Genomic DNA, 20,534 nt, shown 5'->3' with positions numbered 1-20,534 from the left:
TTTTTTTACATATACCAACAGCCAAGTATAGTTTACCATCTTTAGACATATACCAACCACTGAGCTATAAGAACGACACCAACAGGCACATAAAAAGATTTGTGTATATGTAACTGAAGATAGACCAGAGTCGGTCGTTTCCAATGGGAGAGTCCACTCTGTTACGGATTTAAAAGTTTTGGAAACAGAAAACTGTATTAAGATCAAATGTTTCATCGATGAGATAATTAGCAGAATTTGATTTGAATATCGGCCAAAATCCATCTCACTCCGGCTTCTTCCATTGCCGGTCATTGGGCTTCCTCTCATCACCATATTTGGCAGTGAGTGGGAACGTCAACCGGATGCTTCACATTTACACATCCGGTGAAATGTCTGGCTCATTGTTCTGTTCTACAGCTGTTCTCAGAAGTGGGAGATGAATGTCGCATTTTTTTAAAACTCGGTAAATACGAGATCAAATCATGACGTCAGTGTTCTTCAGTTCGGAGATCTAGAAAAGGGCCAGGGTTCCCGAGTTGAATGACCGTTAAAATTCCATGTGTAACTCTGTTGTATGTGTCGAATTGCTATGCTTTATCTTGGCCAGGTCGCAGTTGCAAATGACAACTTGTTCTCAACTAGCCTACCTGGTTAAATAATGGTGAAATAAATAAATAAAATACATTTTAAAAATCGTTTTTTCCCAGTCGGAGCCTGTTTTTTTTTCCCATTCAGCGATTTCAGAGTTCCCAGTTGGTTTGAATGCAGCAAAACGTGCGCCACGTGATATGCGAGTCGCATCATTTTGACGTAATGCACACAAGCTAACAGCTGACGAACGCTACAAGTGGATCAGAAAACTGACAACTCACCTTGCCTGGCCAGTTTTAAAGATAACTCTTCAAGGTGGTCGACAAGATGCCGAAGTATTGTTCTGCACCGAACTGCAAGAATGATTCTGGAAACAACAATTCTGATAGGAAAAGCTTCTATAAGTAAGCATGGCTGTATTTGTTGTTAGATTAACTGTAACTATGCGAGCAGTAACGTTCGATATTAATGATTAAACTCGCAGATGTACGATAGAGTTAAATGGCGACTAGTGTGGGTGGACGCGTTTAAAAATAAATAAATAAAATAACGCATTTTTTTGTGACAAAATGTAAGTTTTATAAGAAAAATATAGTTTTAAACTACTGATTTCAGCACCCAAAAACTAGCCCGAAATTACACATTGTCTTGTGTATTTGCGGGCTATTTATTTGGCTGCCAAAAACAATAGTTTTGGAGACAATTACGTGTATCTGTCATCGGAACTGTAGTCGCCACTCGACTTCAGTTAAGTTTAGTTGGCTACTGTGAATGGCAAGGTGACGGTATCAAGCATTATCATTGTTGCAACCGCTATTACTAGCCTGTTCAACCTCTCTTTCGTATCGCCTGAGATCCCCAAAGATTGGAAAGCTTCCGGGAAATAACATTAAGTCATGTCTCACACATGACGTGTGCTAAACCATGTTGATAGTTAGTTTCCCTAATAATGTATTTGACGTGTGGGCTCCCGAGTGGCGCAGCGGTCTAGCACTGCATCTCAGTGGCGTCACTACAGACACCCTTGTTCGAATCCAGGCTGTATATCACAACAGACCCACTGTATCACAACCGAGTCCCATTGGCCCAGCGTCGTCCGGGTTTGGCCAGTGTTGGCGTCATTGTAAATATATATATATTTTTAATCCTAACCATTTGCCTTTTGGTAGGCATCATTGTAAATAAGAATTTGTTCTTAAACTGACTTGCCTAGTTTAATAAAGGTTAAATAAAATTAGAACATTCTTATTTACTTACTTAATTAATATAATTGACTTGCCTAGTTAAAATAAATATATAAAAAAATAAATAAATGTGTAAGCTGATCTACTGTGCCACACGGTCAATGTTTCGCAATGTGTGTCACAGTGGCATGAGCTGACTCAAGAAAGGTTGCTGTTGGAAAATTATACTGTTCTCCTGCCCCTGTAGGTTTCCACTGCAGGATCCAGCTCGGTTAGAACAGTGGTTGAAAAACATGGGTCGTGAGGACTGGAGCCCTTCCAGACACCAGTACATCTGCCATGAACATTTTGCATCTTCCAGCTTCAAGCTGCGCTGGGGGATTCGCTACCTGGAGAATAATGCTGTGCCCACTGTCTTCCAGCTCACTGAGGTACACTGGATTCTGAAAGGATTCAGACCCCTTCACATTTTCCACATTTGGTTACGTTACAGCTGTATTCTAAAATGGATTCAATTGTTTTTTTGCCACCCTCAAATCTACTCACAATACCCCATAATGACGTCACAATACCCCATAATGACATCACAATACCCCATAATGACATCACTATACTCCGTAATGACATCACAATACCCCATAATGACATCACAATACCCCATAATGACAAAGCAAAAAGTTTTTTTTTAAATACATTTTTGCAAACTTATAAAAAAATTAAACTGAAATATTACATTAACATAAGTATTTAGACCCTTTACTCAGTACTTTGTTGAAGCACTTTAGGCAGTGATTATAGCTTTGACTCTTCTGGGGTATGACGCTACAAGCTACACCTGTATTTGGGGAGTTTCTCCCATTCTTCTCTTCAGAGCCTCTCAATCTCTGTCAGGTTGGTTGGGGAGTGTCGCTGCACAGCTTTTTTCAGGTCTCTCCAGAGATGTTAGATCGGGTTCAAGTCCGGGCTCTGGCCGGGCCACTCACGGACATTCAGAGCCTTGTCCCGAAGCCACTCCTGCGTTGTCTTAGCTGTATATTTAGGGTCGTTGTCCTGCTGGAAGGTGAACCTTCGCCCCCAGTCTGAGGTCCTGAGTACTTCGTTGTTGTGGTTTTGTGTGTAGATCGAGGAAACATTTTTATTTAATACATTTTAGAATAAGGCTAAATAATGTATCAAAATGTTGAGAAAGTGAAGAATGCGCTGTATAGTCACTCTAACCCTAGGTATTGTCCGTAAATGTGGTGATGAAGTCAACCTAAATGTAGTGGGGGGGGCCTCCTTGTTGGTTTATGTTCCTTCAAGTTCTACATGAGTTTATTAGATTCTTTTTATGCTTTTAAAAAAAAAAGTTTAGTTTCAGAAGTTTGAAAACACTCTTCCTCTTCCCTTTGATTTGGTCAGAAACGTAAAGGTGAGGAACACAGTGAGAGTCAGAAATCCAAAAGGCTGCGACACGGCAGGAAACCACTGACCACCACCTCTTCTGACGTTGGGATGCCAGTTAGCGACTCCACCGACAGTGACAACACATTGACGCTCTATGAGGTCACTGTTAACCCCTCGGCGACTGAGGAGGCACAGCTGCTGGAGGAGCGGGACGTGACAGTGGGCCTTCTGCACACAGCACCTCTGACACTGTCGGCGTTGGAGGGGAGGAGCCATGACGTGGCTGCGGGAGACTTCCCTGTTACGGTGTTCCAGACAGTAGAGGATCTGGGTGGGCTGGACGGGGAGTTGGTTGTGTCACAACAGCTGGAAGAGGTGGTGAGTGGGGTCACAGCGGCCATCTTGACTGAGGGTCATGACCTCGGAACGACGGAAGATGTCGGCAATTTTGTGTTGTCCCCGACGTCTCTGGTCATGGAGAACGTCTCTCCTGAGATGGAGGAGGAGCTGTCTGTCTCCCAGGACGACCACGGTGGTGGGGCTCAGATCATCGCCTACTTTGAGACGATTCCCAACATTTTGTCCAGCGGGGCGACTCAGTTCAGCATCCCCCCAGACACTGTGCTGTCCTCAGCTCTCAGCCCCACACCCATCGTCTCCACACTGCCTATAGTGTCCAAGCACATGCCCCCCTCTCCTGCATCACTTATCCTCACGCTGGAGAGACTGGCGACGGAGGAGGGGGAGACTCCAGAGGAGGACGATATGGAACATCGGGGAAGCCAACTGGAGGAACATCGGTATAGAGAACCCCTTAACCCTAACCCCTTAACCCCTTGACCCTCTACCCCTTGACCCCTCTACCCCTTGACCCCTCTACCCCTTGACCCTCTACCCCTTGACCCTCTACCCCTTGACCCTTAACCCTCTACCCCTTAACCCTAAGAATGATGGTCTTGGGCCTGTTGCCTAACCCAAACCCCGTGTTCAGACTCTTGCCTTAATGTTAGTGCCAGTATGTTATGCTAAGATACCGTGTCACCCCAACATTAATGTGATATCTGAGTGACTCAAATATTACAACAAAATCAATGCGATAAAAAAAATGTTAACATCCTGAGTAACCTTAACCACTAAGGTCTCCTCTGTTAGCTACAATACCATCCTGAGTAACCCTAACTACCGTCTCCTCTGTTAGCTACAATACCATCCTGAGTAACCCAAACCACTAAGGTCTCCTCTGTTAGCTACAATACCATCCTGAGTAACCCTAACTACCGTCTCCTCTGTTAGCTACAATACCATCCTGAGTAACCCTAACCACTAAGGTCTCCTCTGTTAGCTACAATACCATCCTGAGTAACCCTAACCACCGTCTCCTCTGTTAGCTACCATACCATCCTGAGTAACCCTAACCACTGTACCGTCTCCTCTGTTAGCTACAATACCATCCTGAGTAACCCTAACCACTGTACCGTCTCCTCTGTTAGCTACAATACCATCCTGAGTAACCCTAACTACCGTCTCCTCTGTTAGCTACAATACCATCCTGAGTAACCCTAACCACTAAGGTCTCCTCTGTTAGCTACAATACCATCCTGAGTAACCCTAACCACCGTCTCCTCTGTTAGCTACAATACCATCCTGAGTAACCCTAACCACTGTACCGTCTCCTCTGTTAGCTACAATACCATCCTGAGTAACCCTAACTACCGTCTCCTCTGTTAGCTACAATACCATCCTGAGTAACCCTAACCACTAACGTCTCCTCTGTTAGCTACAATACCATCCTGAGTAACCCTAACCACTAACGTCTCCTCTGTTAGCTACAATACCATCCTGAGTAACCCTAACCACTGTACCGTCTCCTCTGCTAGCTTCCATACCATCCTGAGTAACCCTAACCACTAAGGTCTCCTCTGTTAGCTACAATACTATCCTGAGTAACCCTAACCACTGTCTCCTCTGTTAGCTACAATAAGAACAGCCTGAGTAACCCTAACCACTGTCTCCTCTGTTAGCTACAATAAGAACAGCCTGAGTAACCCTAACTACCGTCTCCTCTGTTAGCTACAACAAGAACAGCCTGAGTAACCCTAACCACCGTCTCCTCTGTTAGCTACCATACCAGCCTGAGTAACCCTAACCACCGTCTCCTCTGTTAGCTACAATACCATCCTGAGTAACCCTAACCACCGTCTCCTCTGTTAGCTACCATACCAGCCTGAGTAACCCTAACCACCGTCTCCTCTGTTAGCTACAATACCATCCTGAGTAACCCTAACCACCGTCTCCTCTGTTAGCTACAATACCATCCTGAGTAACCCTAACCACCGTCTCCTCTGTTAGCTACCATAACATCCTGAGTAACCCTAACCACTAAGGTCTCCTCTGTTAGCTACAATAAGAACAGCCTGAGTAACCCTAACCACTGTCTCCTCTGTTAGCTACAATACCATCCTGAGTAACCCTAACTACCGTCTCCTTTGTTAGCTACAATACCATCCTGAGTAACCCTAACTACCGTCTCCTCTGTTAGCTACAATACCATCCTGAGTAACCCTAACTACCGTCTCCTCTGTTAGCTACAATACCATCCTGAGTAACCCTAACCACTAAGGTCTCCTCTGTTAGCTACAATACCATCCTGAGTAACCCTAACCACTAAGGTCTCCTCTGTTAGCTACAATACCATCCTGAGTAACCCTAACCACTGTACCGTCTCCTCTGTTAGCTACAATAAGAACAGCCTGAGTAAGGAGCAGCTGGAAGCCATTGTGATCGAGCTTCAGAAGAAGGTTAAGGTATTGCAGCAGAGACACAGGAGACACCTGGATAAACTTGTGGGTCTGGAAAACACCGTCAACCAACTGAGACAGAACAACTTGCTGAATGAAGAGCGGGTACATCTGCTGGAGAGGGTACGTCATACGTGTCACAATACTTAATACATAACGACAATACGGGACACATAATGGGACGGAACGGTACATGACGGGCCAGTACGGGACACGACAATACACATAACGGGACGGTACATGATGGGCCAGTACGGGACACAACAATACACATAACGGGACGGGACGGTACGGGACGGAACGGTACGGGACACAACAATACACATAACGGGACGGGACGGTACGGTATGGAACGGTACAGGACGGGCCAGTACGGGACACGACAATACGGGACAATACACATAACGGTACAGGACGGGCCAGTACGGGACACGACAATACGGGACAATACACATAACGGGACGGAACGGTACAGGACGGGCCAGTACGGGACACGACAATATGGGACAATACACATAACGGAACGATACATGACGGGCCAGTACGGGACACGACAATACACATAACGGGACGATACATGACGGGCCAGTACGGGACACGACAATACACATAACGGGACGATACATGACGGGCCAGTACGGGACACGACAATATGGGACAATACACATAACGGAACGGTACAGGACGGGCCAGTACGGGACACGACAATTCAACACATAGCCAATATGTAACAATACATCACAATATATACAGTGCATCGGGAAGTTTTCAGACCCCTTGACTTTCCCCACATTTTGTTACAGCCTTATTCTAACATGGTTTAAATGAAATGTCCTCATCCAATCTACACACAATACCTAATACGTTGTTGCAGCGCTCCACCAAATCAGGCCTTTATGGTAGAGTGGCCAGACGGAAGCCACTTCTCAGTAAAAGGCACATGACAACCCACTTGGAGTTTGTCAAAAGGCACCAATGGGACTCAGGCCATGAGAAACAAGATTCTCTGGATCTGACAAAAACCAAGATTGAACTCATTGGCCTGAATGCCAAGCAACACGTCTGGTGAATCCATCCCTGTGGTGGTGGCAGACTCATACTGTGGGGATGTTTTTCAGCGGCAGGGACTGGGAGACTAGTCAGAATCGAGGCAAAGATGAACGGATCAAAGTACAGAGATCCTTGATGAAAACTTGCTCCTGAGCACACAGGACCCGAGACTGGGGTGAAGGTTCACCTTCCAACAGGACAAAGATCCTAAGCACACAGCCAAGACAACGAAGGAGTGGCATAGGGAAAAGTCTTTGAATGTTTTTGATTGGCCCAGCCAGAGCCTGGACTTGAACCTGATCGAGCATCTCTGGAAAGACCTGAAAAAAGCTGTGCTGCGACGCTCCCCATCCAACCTGACAGAGCTTGAGAGGATCTGCAGAGAAGAATGGGAGAAACTCCCCAAATGCAGGTATGCCAACCTTGTAGCATCATACCCATGAAGACTCAAGGCTGAAATTGGTCATCCTCCACCAAACTTTACAGTTGGCACTATGCATTCAGGCAGGAAGTGTACTCCTGATCTTAGGCTTGTGTGCGGCTGCTCAACCATGGAAACCGATTTTCATGAAGCTCCCGACGAACAGTTCTTGTGCTGACGTTGCTTCCAGAGGCAGTTTGGAACTCGGTAGGGAGGGTTGCAACCGAGGACAGACGATTTCTACGTGCTTCAGCACTCGACTGTCATGTTCTGTGACCTCGTGTGGCCTACCACTTCGCGGCTGAGCCGTTGTTGCTCCTAGACGTTTCCACTTCACAAAACCAGCCCTTACAGTTGACTGGGCAGCTCCAGCAGGGCAGACATTTAACTGACATGTTGGAAAGACGACATCCTATGACGGTGCCACGTTGAAAGTCACTGAGCTCTTCAGTATGGGCCATTCTACTGCCAATGTTTGTCTATGGAGATTGCATGGCCGTTTGTTTGAATTTATATACGCCGGTCAGCAATGCGTTTGGCTGAAATAGCCAGTCATTTGAAGGCGTGTCCCCATACTTTTGGCAATGTAGTATCCGTTGAGGCTCAGTTGATAGCGCATGTCTCTTGAAATGGCTGGGTTGTGGGTTCGTTTCCCTTGGGGGACACTACAACAAAATGTATGCATCCACTATTATAAGTCAATCTGGATAAGAGGGCTGCTGAAATCACTCAATGTATAAATAAATAAATAAGTAAATACTACATGATAGAATGTTTTATATATAATATGTACAGGGCATTCAGAAAGTATTGACCCTTGAACCTTCCACATTTTGTTACATTACAGCTTTATTCTAAATTGAATTCAAAGTTTAACTCCTCAATCTACACACAATACCTCATAATAACAAAACAGAACCAGGTTTAGAAAATGTTGCACATTATTCACATAAAGCACCATTTACATAAGTATTCAGACCCTTTACTCAGTCCTTTTGTAGAAGCACCTTTGGCAGCGATTACAGCCTCGAGTCGTCTTGGTTATGACGCTACAAGCTTGGCACATCTGTTTTTGGTGGAGTTTCTCCCATATCTTCTCTGCAGATCCTCTCAAACTCTGTCAGGTTGGATGGGGAGTGTCGCTGCGCAGCATGTCTGGATGCTGGCTGGGCCACTCAAGGACATTCAGAGACTTGTCCCGAAGCCACTCTTATGTCGTCTTGGCTGTATGCTTAGGGTCGTTGTCTTGATGGAAGGTGACCCTTCGCCCCAGTCTGAGAGCCTGCTCCAGAGCGCTCAGGACTTCAAGGATTGCGCTCTGTTTCTCATTCCCTCGATCCTGACTCGTCTCCCAGTCGCTATCGCTGAAAAACATCCCCACAGCATGATGCTTCCACCACCATGCTTCACGGTAGGGATGATGCCAGGTTTCCTCCAGACGTGATGCTTGGCATTCAGGAAAAATAGTTCAATCTTGGTTTCATCAGACCAGAGTATCTTGTTTCTCAAGGTCTGAGAGTCCTTTAGGTGCCTTTGGGTAAACTCCAAGCGTGTTGTCATGTGCCTTTTACTGAGGAGTGGCTTCCGTCTGGTCACTCGACCATAAAGGCCTGATTTGATGGAGTGCTGCAGAGATGGTTGTTCTTCTATCATCACAGAGGAACTTGAGGTCTGTCATTGACAATCGGGTTCTTGGTCACGTTCCTGACCAATGCCCTTCTCCCGAGTGGCGCAGCGGTCTAAGGCACTGCGTCTCAGTGCTAGAGGTTTCACTACAGACCCTAGTTTGATTCCAGGCTGTATCACAACCAGCCCTGATTGGGAGTCCCGTAGGGTGGCACACAATTGGCCCAGCGTTGTCCGGGTTTGGCCAGGTTAGGAAGTCATTGTAAATAAGAATTTGTTCTTAACTGACTTACCTAGTTAAATTAAATTATCCTCTTATTGCTCATTTTGGCCTGTCTTGGTGGTTCCAAACTGCTTCCATTTTTAAGAGTGATGGAGGCCACTGTGTTCTTGGGTCCCTTCAATGCTGCAGACAATTTTTGCCACCCTTCTCCAGATCTATGCCTCGATACAATCTTGTCTAAGCATTCCTTCGACCTCATGGCTCGGGTTTTTCTCTGAAATGCACTGTCAACTGTGGGAGTTGATATAGACAGGTGAGTGCCTTTCCAAATCATGTCAAGGAAGGATGATCTATGGAAACAGGATGCACCTGAGCTCAATTTAGATTCTCATAGCAAAGGGTCTGAATACTTATGTAAATATTTTTTAAACATTTGCAAAAATCTCTAAACCTGTTTTCGCTTTGTCATTATTGGGTATTGATTGTTGATTGAGAATGTTTTTTAAAATACATTTTTAGAATAAGGCTGTAATGTAACAAAATGTGAATGCACTGAATCTCGAGAGTCCAGCAGCATACCAGCCTGCATCCCGCTGCTGGCCTCTGAAGCTAAGCAGGGTTGGTTCTGATAAGACCAGCTGCTGGCCTCAGAAGCTAAGCAGGGTTGGTTCTGATAAGACCAGCTGCTGGCCTCTGAAGCTAAGCAGGGTCAGTTCTGATAAGACCAGCTGCTGGCCTCTGAAGCTAAACAGGGTAGGTTCTGACAAGACCAGCTGCTGGCCTCTGAAGCTAAACAGGGTAGGTTCTGATAAGGCCAGCTGCTGCTGCTGGAAGTGGTGTCGGAGGGCCAGTAGGAGGCACTCTTTCCTCTGGTTAAAAAAATAAAAGCACCCAATGTCCCTGTGATTGAGGACATTGCCCTGAGGACATTGCTGTGATTATAAAATGTGCAGGATTACATGATAAACAGTAAGAATACTGGTAGAACTAATGTTTTCAAACTGATGGCTGATTCTGCTTTATGATACCCCCCTCTCTCTGATAAAATAAATAATAACATTCCCCAAACATTTGTCAAACTGTACGTGAACGTATTTGTTCTTTCCCAGGTGTGTATCCAGACCAGTGCTGCTGTATCGGAGGCAGGAGAGACCGTGGCTATCATCTATGAACAGGACAACACAGCATACCTCTATGACGGATCGGGTTAAACAGCGTACCTCTATGCCTTGTCTAGTATAAAGACCGATAAAGGTTAGGGTCCAGAACAGAGACAGGGTCAGGTACCAGAACATATACAGGACGGGGTCAGGGTCCAGAACAGACAGACACAGGGCGGGGTTAGGGTCCAGAACAGAGACGGGTCAGGTACCAGAACATATACAGGACGGGGTCAGGGTCCAGAACAGACAGACACAGGGCGGGGTTAGGGTCCAGAACAGAGACGGGTCAGGTACCAGAACATATACAGGACGGGTCAGGGTCCAGAACAGACAGACACAGGGCGGGGTTAGGGTCCAGAACAGACAGACATGGGACGGGGTCAGGTACCAGAACAGACAGACACGGGACGGGGTCAGGGTCCAGAACAGACAGACACGGGACGGGGTCAGGGTCCAGAACAGACAGACACGGGACGGGGTCAGGGTCCAGAACAGACAGACACGGGACGGGGTCAGGGTCCTGAACATATATACGGGACGGGGTCAGGGTCCAGAACAGACAGGCGAGATAGGTAGTTGTTACCTTGCTAAAGTGATGAGGAATCTAGCTGATATGAACCCTGCACTTTATGTGATGTGAAAATCAGAAACTTTATTGTCTTTTCTTGGAATATCAGAAGATGGAGACTGATCTGTTTGCATGAACGTGTCTGTTTTATTATTTATTAGTGTCTTAGGTCATATTATAAACTGGGTGGTTCCAGCCCTGAAAGCTGTGGTATATCAGACTGTATACCACGGCTATGGGCTGTGTCCAGGCACTCTGTGTTGCGTTGTGCGTAAGAACAGCCCTTAGCCGTGGTATATTGGCCATATACCACACCCCCTCAGACCTTAACACTTATTAGAAAACTGTGTGGTTTGAGTGCTGATTGGCATAACAGACTGTATACCACGGTATGACAAATCAGTTTTACTGCTCTAATTACGTTGGTAACCAGTTTATAATAGCAATAAGGCACTTTGGGGGGGTTTGTGGTATATGGTCAATATACCACGGCTAAGGGCTGTGTCCAGGCACTCCGCGTTGCGTCATGCTAAAGAACAGCTCTTAGCTGTGGTACATTGACCATATACCACACCCCCTCAGGCCTTATTGAGTAATTATTTTACTAGTGTTTGTCAGTTATTACATTTTGGAGAGACATTAGTCAGTCTGTAGGTGAAGTGGCATCACTGGAGTTAGTTTTGCTGGGACAGTGGAAATGTACTAAAAATGGTATTCTGTTTTGTTTAATCTTATAATTTTATCCCCTGCTGTAAATGTAATTTTCTTTCAGAATGTCAGTTTGATGTTGAAAAATTTGCTCCGTCAGCTTGTTGTTTGTGTGTTAAAGTATTGACAATACAATATTGATTTGCACTGACTTTTTCCCTCCATTACTTGTAATTTATTGATAACATTTTAACAGTCAATTATTTCATTATGATAATCCTGTTTACATTGCTTCCGGAAATGTATTGGCGAGATTAGACGTTCTCAAACCAATCGTCATTGTCACGGGAGGACCAATCACAGGAGAGAGTCACGGGTAGGTTCTCGCGCAGCGGCAGTTCACAATCAGAGAAGACGGTTTATATTTGAATCTGTGTCCCGCGCTTCAACGCAACGACGTTGAAGTAAAAAAAAAAAAAAAGAAGAAAAGAGTCAGGTTTCATCGCTCTTGACTTGCCGTACTTTTCCTTAGTGTTTCTAAACCAGAGGAAGCAAGAAGGAATATTATATATAATAAAATATATAATATATTATAAAATATATATATTTTTTAAATCAGAATTTAAAAAATGGTTTTTACGTATTTGTAATAATATCTGTGAATACCGTCAGACAAGCCTGAAGTTTATTTAACATTGGCAACCCTCCCCAAAACATATTTTTTGTTGGTTGCTGTGCGGATGAGGATCTAAAAGTGGCTAGCAACTTAGGCTAATGTTAGTCACGAACGGGATCATCATTTTGAGATTTATCAGCCAGTGAAGTAGCAAGCGTCTTGGCTAAATCTTGAATAATTTCTGTGACTATGGCGGAGGGAGCGGGGATAAATTCATTTACCTCCAGGGTTACAAAAAGAGTTAGCAATGTGAATGCTGCTCCTGCACCCGCAAACATGCGACGGAAAAGTCGACAACAAAGTCAAAGGCGGACTACACACAACCGGGTATGTTTATTATCATGTCTTCTAGGTAGCTAAATGGGCTAGCTAACTTCTGTTCTGTAACATTAGTGCCTCTTGACTTCTGGCTTCTTCGCATGCCAAACATGTAGCGAACTTAGTCAGATGGTTGTTTGTTGTCAACTAGTTGGAGTTAGTGTCTTCGCTATCGTTTAACATTAACGTTAGCTAGTAACTGTAAAGAAGCAGCCCATATGTTAAGTTAGTACTATATAGGGCCGCGAATTATTAGACTTTTCCAAACAATTGGATTGAACACTTTTTATTGGGAACTATTCGGCGATTCAGCAGGTCTTTCCGAGTTGGAAGGTGGTAGATGGTTCAACCCTTTCCATCAGAACCGTCTACCGATTACGGATACCACCTTCCAACTCGGGAAACCGTGATGCTAAAAACCTGTACAGTCAAGTCGTTAACCGAATACCAATCTATTTGACCTGGAAACCCGACGCTGAATTACATTTTAATTCTACGTCCGGTAGAAATTGGTGTTTGAATCAGGAAAGTCTTCCCTCACGACCTCTACAAGCCAGAAAGTTGAATAAATGTCATATTTTAAAATACTTTACCGGTTGTCGGTTCTGGTTGGTCATTTTTGTCGGTAGGAATTTGAGACAATATATCCACATTAATGTAGAATTACATCAACTTTTCAGAGCTGATAGTGCCTCCTGATTTCTGTCACCTGAAGCATACACACAATATAAAATATATGCATACTGGATGGTACTTTATAGGCAGTGATGTAGCTAGTCCATTATTAGAGTGGGCTTGTATTGTGCATCATGTCAGTGAGTGTTGCCTATTTGTGTGCCAGGTGGTTCTGGAGCGGGTCCTGGGCATCACCACCTCTAACGGGAGTGGGCTGGCCTGTGACCCCAACACTGGCCTGGTGGCCTACCCAGCTGGGTAAGACTAGCTGCAATTGCAAAATTCAAGTGGTGGCAATTCAAAGAGTTGGTCTAATGGTGCTCTCTGATGTCATCGGCCTCCTCCTTGTTTGTGGGAACACCCCCCCCCCCACACACACACACACACACACACACACTTGTGCCATGTCCAGAGGACTCCTGGACCACCTATTGAGATGTGCCATTTGTTAAGTAAATCAGGTGATAAGTGAGGTTCTAGGGAGGCCGGAGTGGGTCTTTAACCCTAACCTGCAAGACTGGCCTCTAACTAACCCGTTACTAACTAACACTTCAAAGAAGATATCTGTTGAATAGGCTACATTATGTGTAAATACTAAAGTTATAGTAGCTAGTCATCTTTATACAGTTTGTTTTGTTATCCAGGTGTGTTGTTGTAATCCTGCACCCAAAGAAAAACAAACAGACCCACATCCTCAACACTTCAAGGTGAGATATTAACTTGTGTTTTATTGTTGTTCTCGCTCTCTTCTAGAGTGAAGTCATATTTAGTCATGTCCTGATAAGTATACATTAGATGTGTGCACTACACAGGGCTAGGACATATGTGCAACTTCTCCAATCCATCACATTGATCGAGTCATCTGTACTCAAGAGGGGATTGCTCAGTCTCGTCATGGTGACTCCAGACAGACTTGGTAGACAGAGACTGTGTAGTACGTTATGGGGCTGGGCGATATGGCCAGAATATCATATCACAATATTTTTCTAATTTCTTTTTTTTTTTCATGTTTCTGAATAGTAAAAGTATGTTTTTATATAACTTGTGGTTGACTGTAGAATGGCAACACATTAATGATATTCTTTTGGTTGTATTCTCAACCAAACTTGAATAAAACTGACAGTGAAGTAGTCCAATTTGTAGAACTTGTCATTTCATTTAGCACTATCAATTATTAGAGTGGGCTTGAGGGCGGCAGGTAGCCTAGTGGTTAGAGTGTTGAGGCTGCAGGTAGCCTAGTGGTTAGAGCGTCGGACTAGTAACCGGAAAGTTGCTAGATCGAATCCCCGAGCCGACAAGGTAAAAATCTGTCGTTCTGCCCTTGAACAAGGCAGTTAACCCACTGTTCCTAGGCCGTGATTGTAAACAAGAACTTGTTCTTATTAACTGACTTGCCTAGTTAAATAAAATAAAACATTGTTATAGATGGTCTTGTAAAAACCAATACCGATATGTGGATCCATACGGGTCTACATGTTGTTGGACTGTACAGTGTAGTTACACGATTACCCATCCACAGCCTAGAACATGCTGCTTTCTGTTGTTGATGTTATGTAACTACAGTGTGTGTATGTGGAGTGGCAGTAATGAAGTTAAAATGTCACATTTTATAACTTTCACTGTTCTCTAGGAGGTCATAAAACGGTTAAAGTACGAAGCTCATGTCAAGGGAAACTCCCAGAGTTAAAATGTCTGAACCTTTAAACTGAGTTTAAAATCCCTTTCAGATTGCTGCTGAGTAAAATGTTCTCCCTAATGTAAATGTGAGCCCGGCCTCAGCCCTCTCCTCTGCCTCAGCCCTCTGCTCTCTCATTAATTCGCTTGTCTGTTTGTGTTTCCCAGAAAAACCTTCACCGCCTTGGCCTTCTCTCAGGATGGAAAGTATTTGGTCACTGGTGAGGTAAGTGTTTGGGAATGTTCCGGAAGAAGAAAAAGATGTTGGTTGGTGTGTATATGCACTTTGCTGTATTTGTATAATAGTCAGTGAGACGGTGGACTAACGTGTGTGTGTGTGTGTGTGTGTGTGTGTGTGTGTGTGTACTAGTTGGTTGATGGTTATATAAAAGCTGTTGTGCTGCTAGAGACCAGGTCATGCTGTAAATTCTACTTGTTGTCACAGTAAGTGATATACGAGCCTCCTGTCTTGCCCTCAGTGGTCTCTGGTTGGCTGCTCTCGAGCTGACTGTACTGTTGCCGTGGTGATTGGGAGTGTATCCTTCAGTTGTTTTACTTTCTGTTATGACCAGCAGGCTTCTTCCACGGGTTCTTTAAAGGAACCCTGTCGATATCTGGGACGGCTCTTAAAGGAACCCTGTCGATATCTGGGACGGTTCTTTAACTTCTTGATTCTACTTGAGACGCATATGTCTCAAGTAGGCACCTGGAAATGCAAATGCGCTACGCTAAATGCTAAATGTACTCGTTAAAACTCAAACCTTGATCAAAATTCACAAGCAGGGTATTGAATTAAAGCTACACTCGTTGTGAACCTAGCCAACAAGTCAGATTTTTAAAATGCTTTTCGGCGAAAGCATGAGAAGGTATTATCTGATAGCATGCACCACCTCAAAATGCCTGAATGCGACGTAAACAAAGACTCTGCTTATCCGACGCAGCACAAAACGCAGAAATAAAATATAAAACATTCATTACCTTTGACGAGCTTCTTTCTTGGCACTCCTATATGCCCCATAAACATCACTATTGGGTCTTTTTTTCGTTTAAATCGGTCCATATATACCCAAAATAGCTTTCTATGGAAGCTGTGTCATTCAGAAAAAAACATTGTTTTTAAACGCTGCGTCATTTTTTAAAATTAAAAAAGTCGACGATAAACTTTCACAAAACACTTCGAAATCCTTTTGTAATCCAACTTTAGGTATTAGTCAACGTTTATAATCTATCAAAATGATTACAGGGCGATGTATATTCAATAGCTCCTCGTCTGCAAATCAATGGCTGCCATTGTCCACATTTACAGCGTCCTGGTGGAGACTGGAAGAAACGGAAGCCAGATACTTGGATTTTCCAACAAAAAATTCAATTGAAAATGACGACAATGGCGACATCGTGTGGAATTTGTATGAATTGCATGCAGGTCGATATTAAATTTTGTCCTCTTTTAACAACCCATGAAAGAGTTGAGTAGAGCTCCGAGACAGGATTGTGTCGAGGTACAGATCTGGGGAAGGGTACGAAAACATTTATGCAGCATTCAAGGTCCAAGAACAGTGGCCTACATTATTATTTTTATTTCTTTGCATTTTTTAATGTAATGTTTTTTGTTGTTGTTACTTAGGCAAGTCAGTTAATTAAGAACAAATTCTTATTTACAATGACAGCCTACCCCAGTCAAACCCAAACCCGGATGACGCTGGGCCAAATGTGCGCTGTCCAATGGGACTCCAAATCACTGCCGGTTGTGAAACAGCCTGGAATCGAACCAGGGTCAGTAGTAACTCCTGACACCACTGTGCCACTCGGGAGCCTTTTTTAAAAGAAGTTTGGAACCACCAAGACTCTTCCTAGAGCTGGCCGCCTGGCCAAAACTGAGCAATCGGGTGAGAAGGGCCTTGGTCTGGGAGGTGACCAAGAAACCTGATGGTCACTCTGACAGAGCTCCGGAGTTCCTCTGTGGTTATGGGAGAACCTTCCCGAAGGACAACCATCTTTACAATCTGACCTTTATGGTAGAGTGGCCAGATGGAAGCCACTCCTCAGTAAAAGGCATGCGTATTGCACCTCCTTCTTTTTATATTTTTTTAAAGGAAGCATATCATTATCTGAGGCAGCTCTTTGTCATGTCCCGGCGTGTTCCTCAGTCCTGTAGAAGTTTAAAATCTATTTTCAGTTTGTTTTTGCAACAGAGATGTACAGCTCCTTGGTGAGAGCTATGATTAGTCAGCGCCCTCACCTCCTAGTGTGGGCAAAGACCTGCTAGTGTCATCTACTCCAAGCTCTAAACTTCTCTGATCTGCTTTACATTCCTCCCCCTGTTCATTGACAAACCATTTAATTTGAATATGTTTATAATTTAGCAGATGCTCTTATCCAGAGCGACTCACAGGGGCAATTAGGGTTAAGTGCCTTGCTCAAGGGCACATCGACAGATTTTTCACCTAGTCGGCTCTGGGATTTGAACCAGCAAACGTTTGCTCACTGGCCCAACGCTTTTAACACCCAATGTTGACACAACTTTACCTTTTCTTATTTTATTTTGGAGGTTAATTGTTGCCACAGCGCTGATTCAACAGTTTCTCTAATGCTCTGGTTTCAACTCGAACTGTCAGCCCAACTGCCATGACATTCAGCATTCAACCCCCCCCCCCCCCCCCCCGGGCTCTGGCTCTCCTTTTTGTTTCTGCTCAAATCATTGACTGGATGGTTCTGTCTCTGCAGAGTGGTCACATGCCCTGTGTGCGGGTTTGGGACGTGGCCGAGCAGGCCCAGGTGGCAGAGGTACAGTGCCATAAGTACGGGGTGGCCTGTGTGGCCTTCTCAACCAACAGCAGCTACATCGTGTCCGTAGGCTACCAGCACGATATGACCGTCAGCGTCTGGGAGTGGAGGGTAAGTTAAAGACATTGGTTTGTTTGTTTTTCTTTCAGAGACGTGAGCCTGTTAAGTGACAGAGGTGTAGAGTTGCACTTTTCCTTTCCACTACATTGGTTCCATTGCACCAGGCAACTGCTGAAATATGGATTCCCAGGATGTCTACTCTGCTGGCTGGATAGTACTGGGGTTAAGGTATGGCTGGGCTATGGCTTCAGCCTGGAGGATAGTACTGGGGTTAAGGTATGGCTGGGCTATGGCTTCAGCCTGGATGATAGTACTGGGGTTAAGGTATGGCTGGGCTTTAGCCTGGATGATAGTACTGGGGTTAAGGTATGGCTGGGCTGGGCTTCAGCCTGCATGATAGTACTGGGGTTAAGGTATGGCTGGGCTATGGCTTCAGCCTGGATGATAGTACTGGGGTTAAGGTATGGCTGGGCTTCAGCCTGGAGGATAGTACTGGGGTTAAGGTATGGCTGGGCTTCAGTCTGGAGGATAGTACTGGGGTTAAGGTATGGCTGGGCTTCAGCCTGGAGGATAGTACTGGGGTTAAGGTATCGCTGGGCTTCAGTCTGGAGGATAGTACTGGGGTTAAGGTATCGCTGGGCTTCAGCCTGGAGGATAGTACTGGGGTTAAGGTATGGCTGGGCTTCAGCCTGGAGGATAGTACTGGGGTTAAGGTATGGCTGGGCTGGGCTTCAGCCTGGAGGATAGTACTGGGGTTAAGGTATGGCTGGGCTTCAGCCTGGAGGATAGTACTGGGGTTAAGGTGTGGCTGGGCTATGGCTTCAGCCTGGATGATAGTACTGGGGTTAAGGTATCGCTGGGCTTCAGCCTGGAGGATAGTACTGGGGTTAAGGTATGGCTGGGCTTCAGTCTGGAGGATAGTACTGGGTTAAGGTATGGCTGGGCTTCAGCCTGGAGGATAGTACTGGGGTTAAGGTATGGCTGGGCTTCAGCCTGGATGATAGTACTGGGGTTAAGGTATGGCTGGGCTTCAGCCTGGAGGATAGTACTGGGGTTAAGGTGTGGCTGGGCTATGGCTTCAGCCTGGATGATAGTACTGGGGTTAAGGTATCGCTGGGCTTCAGTCTGGAGGATAGTACTGGGGTTAAGGTATGGCTGGGCTTCAGCCTGGAGGATAGTACTGGGGTTAAGGTATGGCTGGGCTGGGCTTCAGCCTGGAGGATAGTACTGGGGTTAAGGTATGGCTGGGCTGGGCTTCAGCCTGGATGATAGTACTGGGTTTAAGGTATGGCTGGGCTTTAGCCTGGATGATAGTACTGGGGTTAAGGTATGGCTGGGCTGGGCTTCAGCCTGGAGGATAGTACTGGGGTTAATGTATGGCTGGGCTATGGCTTCAGCCTGGATGATAGTACTGGGGTTAAGGTATGGCTGGGCTTTAGCCTGGATGATAGTACTGGGGTTAAGGTATGGCTGGGCTGGGCTTCAGCCTGGAGGATAGTACTGGGGTTAATGTATGGCTGGGCTATGGCTTCAGCCTGGATGATAGTACTGGGGTTAAGGTATGGCTGGGCTTTAGCCTGGATGATAGTACTGGGGTTAAGGTATGGCTGGGCTGGGCTTCAGCCTGGATGATAGTACTGGGGTTAAGGTATGGCTGGGCTTCAGCCTGGAGGATAGTACTGGGGTTAAGGTATGGCTGGGCTTCAGTCTGGAGGATAGTACTGGGGTTAAGGTATGGCTGGGCTGTGGCTTCAGCCTGGAGGATAGTACTGGGGTTAATGTATGGCTGGGCTTCAGCCTGGATGATAGTACTGGGGTTAAGGTATGGCTGGGCTTCAGCCTGGAGGATAGTACTGGGGTTAAGGTATGGCTGGGCTTCAGTCTGGAGGATAGTACTGGGGTTAAGGTATGGCTGGGCTTCAGTCTGGAGGATAGTACTGGGGTTAAGGTATGGCTGGGCTTCAGCCTGGAGGATAGTACTGGGGTTAAGGTATGGCTGGGCTGGGCTTCAGCCTGGAGGATAGTACTGGGGTTAAGGTATGGCTGGGCTTCAGTCTGGAGGATAGTACTGGGGTTAAGGTATGGCTGGGCTTCTTGGGAGGGGGCAGGGAATCCCAGAGTCTGTACTTTTATGTCCTGTCATTTGATCTGTCTGCTAAGTTGTTGAAGGGTGTCCAGACTGACTGAATAATGATAGTCCAAACGTTCTTCACAACAACAACAACATCCTGCAATCTGTTATCAGTTCTGACAGCAGTCTGGTCAAAGGCTGTCAACTAGAGGCCACAAAAATCACTGTGTTACTTAAAATAACCCGAGCTCTGTGAAACTGACATGACATTTTGTAAACCCTCTTGTCCTGTGTGTTTTTGTAGAAGGGGACGGTGATAGCATCCAACAAGGTGTCTAGCAGAGTTCTGTCCGTCTCCTTCTCTGAAGACAACAGCTACTTCGTCACGGCAGGAAACCGACACGTCAAGTTCTGGTACCTCGACGCCTCTAAAGAGAGACGGGTCAGGACATTGTTGTTATTATTATTATTAAGTATTTTACATGCCATATTGTTTGTACTCCATCCATGTATACAGGGCGTCTGAGTAATGGGTTGATTCTGGATGTTTACTATGGCTCCTCCCCCAGGTGAACAGCACGGTGCCTCTGATTGGCCGATCAGGATTGCTAGGGGAACAGAGGAACAGCATGTTCT

The 20,534-nt window shown here is 45.4% G+C and overlaps 2 protein-coding genes across 5 annotated transcripts in view; both read left to right on the top strand.

Annotated features, from left to right (window-relative positions):
- Window positions 1-797: 797 nt before the first annotated feature.
- LOC139383065 (THAP domain-containing protein 5-like) lies at window positions 798-11,851 on the top strand. 4 transcript variants are annotated; one of them, XM_071127371.1, is made up of 7 exons: window positions 798-977; window positions 2,005-2,188; window positions 3,159-3,943; window positions 5,878-6,064; window positions 10,371-10,714; window positions 10,755-11,242; window positions 11,502-11,851. In XM_071127371.1, the coding sequence occupies exons 1-5, from the start codon at window positions 901-903 to the stop codon at window positions 10,470-10,472; spliced, it is 1,335 nt and encodes a 444-aa protein (XP_070983472.1). In that variant the 5' UTR covers window positions 798-900; the 3' UTR covers window positions 10,473-10,714; window positions 10,755-11,242; window positions 11,502-11,851. The 4 variants fall into 4 exon arrangements, with proteins under 4 accessions (XP_070983472.1, XP_070983473.1, XP_070983471.1 ...); XM_071127372.1 differs by having other exon boundaries at window positions 10,788-11,242; window positions 11,502-11,848; XM_071127370.1 differs by having other exon boundaries at window positions 10,788-11,851.
- A 446-nt stretch (window positions 11,852-12,297) lies between these two features.
- Window positions 12,298-20,534, top strand: part of LOC139382688 (WD repeat domain 62) — a 61,052-nt gene continuing 52,815 nt past the window's right edge. Inside the window, exons 1-7 of the mRNA XM_071126780.1 lie at window positions 12,298-12,643; window positions 13,476-13,567; window positions 13,954-14,016; window positions 15,152-15,209; window positions 17,708-17,878; window positions 20,203-20,340; window positions 20,468-20,534. The exon at window positions 20,468-20,534 is cut by the window's right edge and continues 116 nt beyond it. Coding sequence (XP_070982881.1) covers window positions 12,506-12,643; window positions 13,476-13,567; window positions 13,954-14,016; window positions 15,152-15,209; window positions 17,708-17,878; window positions 20,203-20,340; window positions 20,468-20,534 — 727 coding nt within the window. The 5' untranslated portion in view covers window positions 12,298-12,505. The remainder of the gene's footprint in view (window positions 12,644-13,475; window positions 13,568-13,953; window positions 14,017-15,151; window positions 15,210-17,707; window positions 17,879-20,202; window positions 20,341-20,467) is intronic.

Source organism: Oncorhynchus clarkii, chromosome 24 (genome assembly GCF_045791955.1).
Source record: "Oncorhynchus clarkii lewisi isolate Uvic-CL-2024 chromosome 24, UVic_Ocla_1.0, whole genome shotgun sequence".
Taxonomy (NCBI): Eukaryota; Metazoa; Chordata; class Actinopteri; order Salmoniformes; family Salmonidae; genus Oncorhynchus; species Oncorhynchus clarkii.
This window is presented reverse-complemented; position numbering and strand designations above follow the sequence as displayed.